This window comes from Eimeria mitis, genomic scaffold, assembly GCF_000499745.2.
Source record: "Eimeria mitis Houghton genomic scaffold, Emh_scaff10913, whole genome shotgun sequence".
NCBI classification, from domain to species: Eukaryota; Apicomplexa; class Conoidasida; order Eucoccidiorida; family Eimeriidae; genus Eimeria; species Eimeria mitis.
The window spans coordinates 1-924 of NW_013567540.1; the positions used below are offsets into that span (position 1 = coordinate 1).

Sequence of the window (924 nt, forward strand, 5' to 3'; positions counted from 1 at the left end):
GAAGTTTTTATATTCAGCTGATGCAAACTGCAGCACATAAAGGCGCAGAAACACTCACCTTCTCTGATCAACACCCAACAGGAGAGCAGCTGGCGCTGCTGGGGGGTGTTGCTGCTATCCTGCGTTTCCCTGTTATGGAGGAAGAGGAGGAGGAGCAGCAGCAGGAGGATGCTGCTGCTGCTGCTGCTGCTGCTGCTGCAGAGGCAGCTGAAGAGAAACGGGAAATGTTGCTGTGATCGAGAACGCAGGAGCAGCATACAAACTATGCATTTTGTCTGTTTTTTTTATTTTTTTATTTTCTTTATGAATTTGTTTATTTGTTTTTGGTGTTTATTTTTATATGGATGGTGATGCTGTGCATCATCTGCTGCTGCTCGTGAAGTATTCAGCAGCAGCAGCAGCAATAGAAACTGCAGCAGCAACAGCAGCAGCAACAGCAGCAGCAACAGTAGCAGCAGTAGCAGCAGAAATAGCAGCAGAAATAGCAGCAGCAGCAGAAATAGCAGCAGAAATAGCAGCAGCAGCAGCAGCAGCAGCAAGCGTGGCTTCTGGTGCTTTTGCTGCTTAGTAATTAAACAGAGGCAGCGTGCAGTATACAAACGAACCATTGGAGCTGTTATTGTAAGAGAGAGAGGGAGATGTTGCTGGCAGAAATGAAGGAAAAAAAGAGTTTAAAATATATTTAAATATATTTAATTTACATTAAAATACATTTAACTCATATTTAAATATATTTTATTAAAAAAGGAGAGAAAAAATACAACAACAAATTGGGGTGTATGGGCAGCTCAGGATGGGGCCGCCCCGACCGCCTCCTCATGGGTCGCTGCGGTGTGTATATGTGTGTAAATTTATAAGTAAATTAGCATCATTTTCTCCCGTTTTTTCATTTTTTTTAATTAATATTATGAAAATATTCTTTTT

The 924-nt window shown here is 41.7% G+C and overlaps 2 protein-coding genes across 2 annotated transcripts; both read left to right on the forward strand.

The window, feature by feature from the left end:
* Nucleotides 1-20: 20 nt before the first annotated feature.
* On the forward strand, nucleotides 21-236 carry EMH_0099870 (cell division protein pelota, putative; the record flags this gene model as incomplete). Its single annotated transcript, XM_013494258.1, has 1 exon — nucleotides 21-236. One exon carries the CDS (start codon nucleotides 21-23, stop codon nucleotides 234-236), a length of 216 nt encoding a protein of 71 aa, XP_013349712.1.
* Nucleotides 237-340: 104 nt separating this feature from the next.
* EMH_0099880 (uncharacterized protein) lies at nucleotides 341-568 on the forward strand (the record flags this gene model as incomplete). The annotated part of the gene is made up of 1 exon (XM_013494259.1): nucleotides 341-568. The coding sequence occupies one exon, from the start codon at nucleotides 341-343 to the stop codon at nucleotides 566-568; it is 228 nt and encodes a 75-aa protein (XP_013349713.1).
* Nucleotides 569-924: the final 356 nt, after the last annotated feature.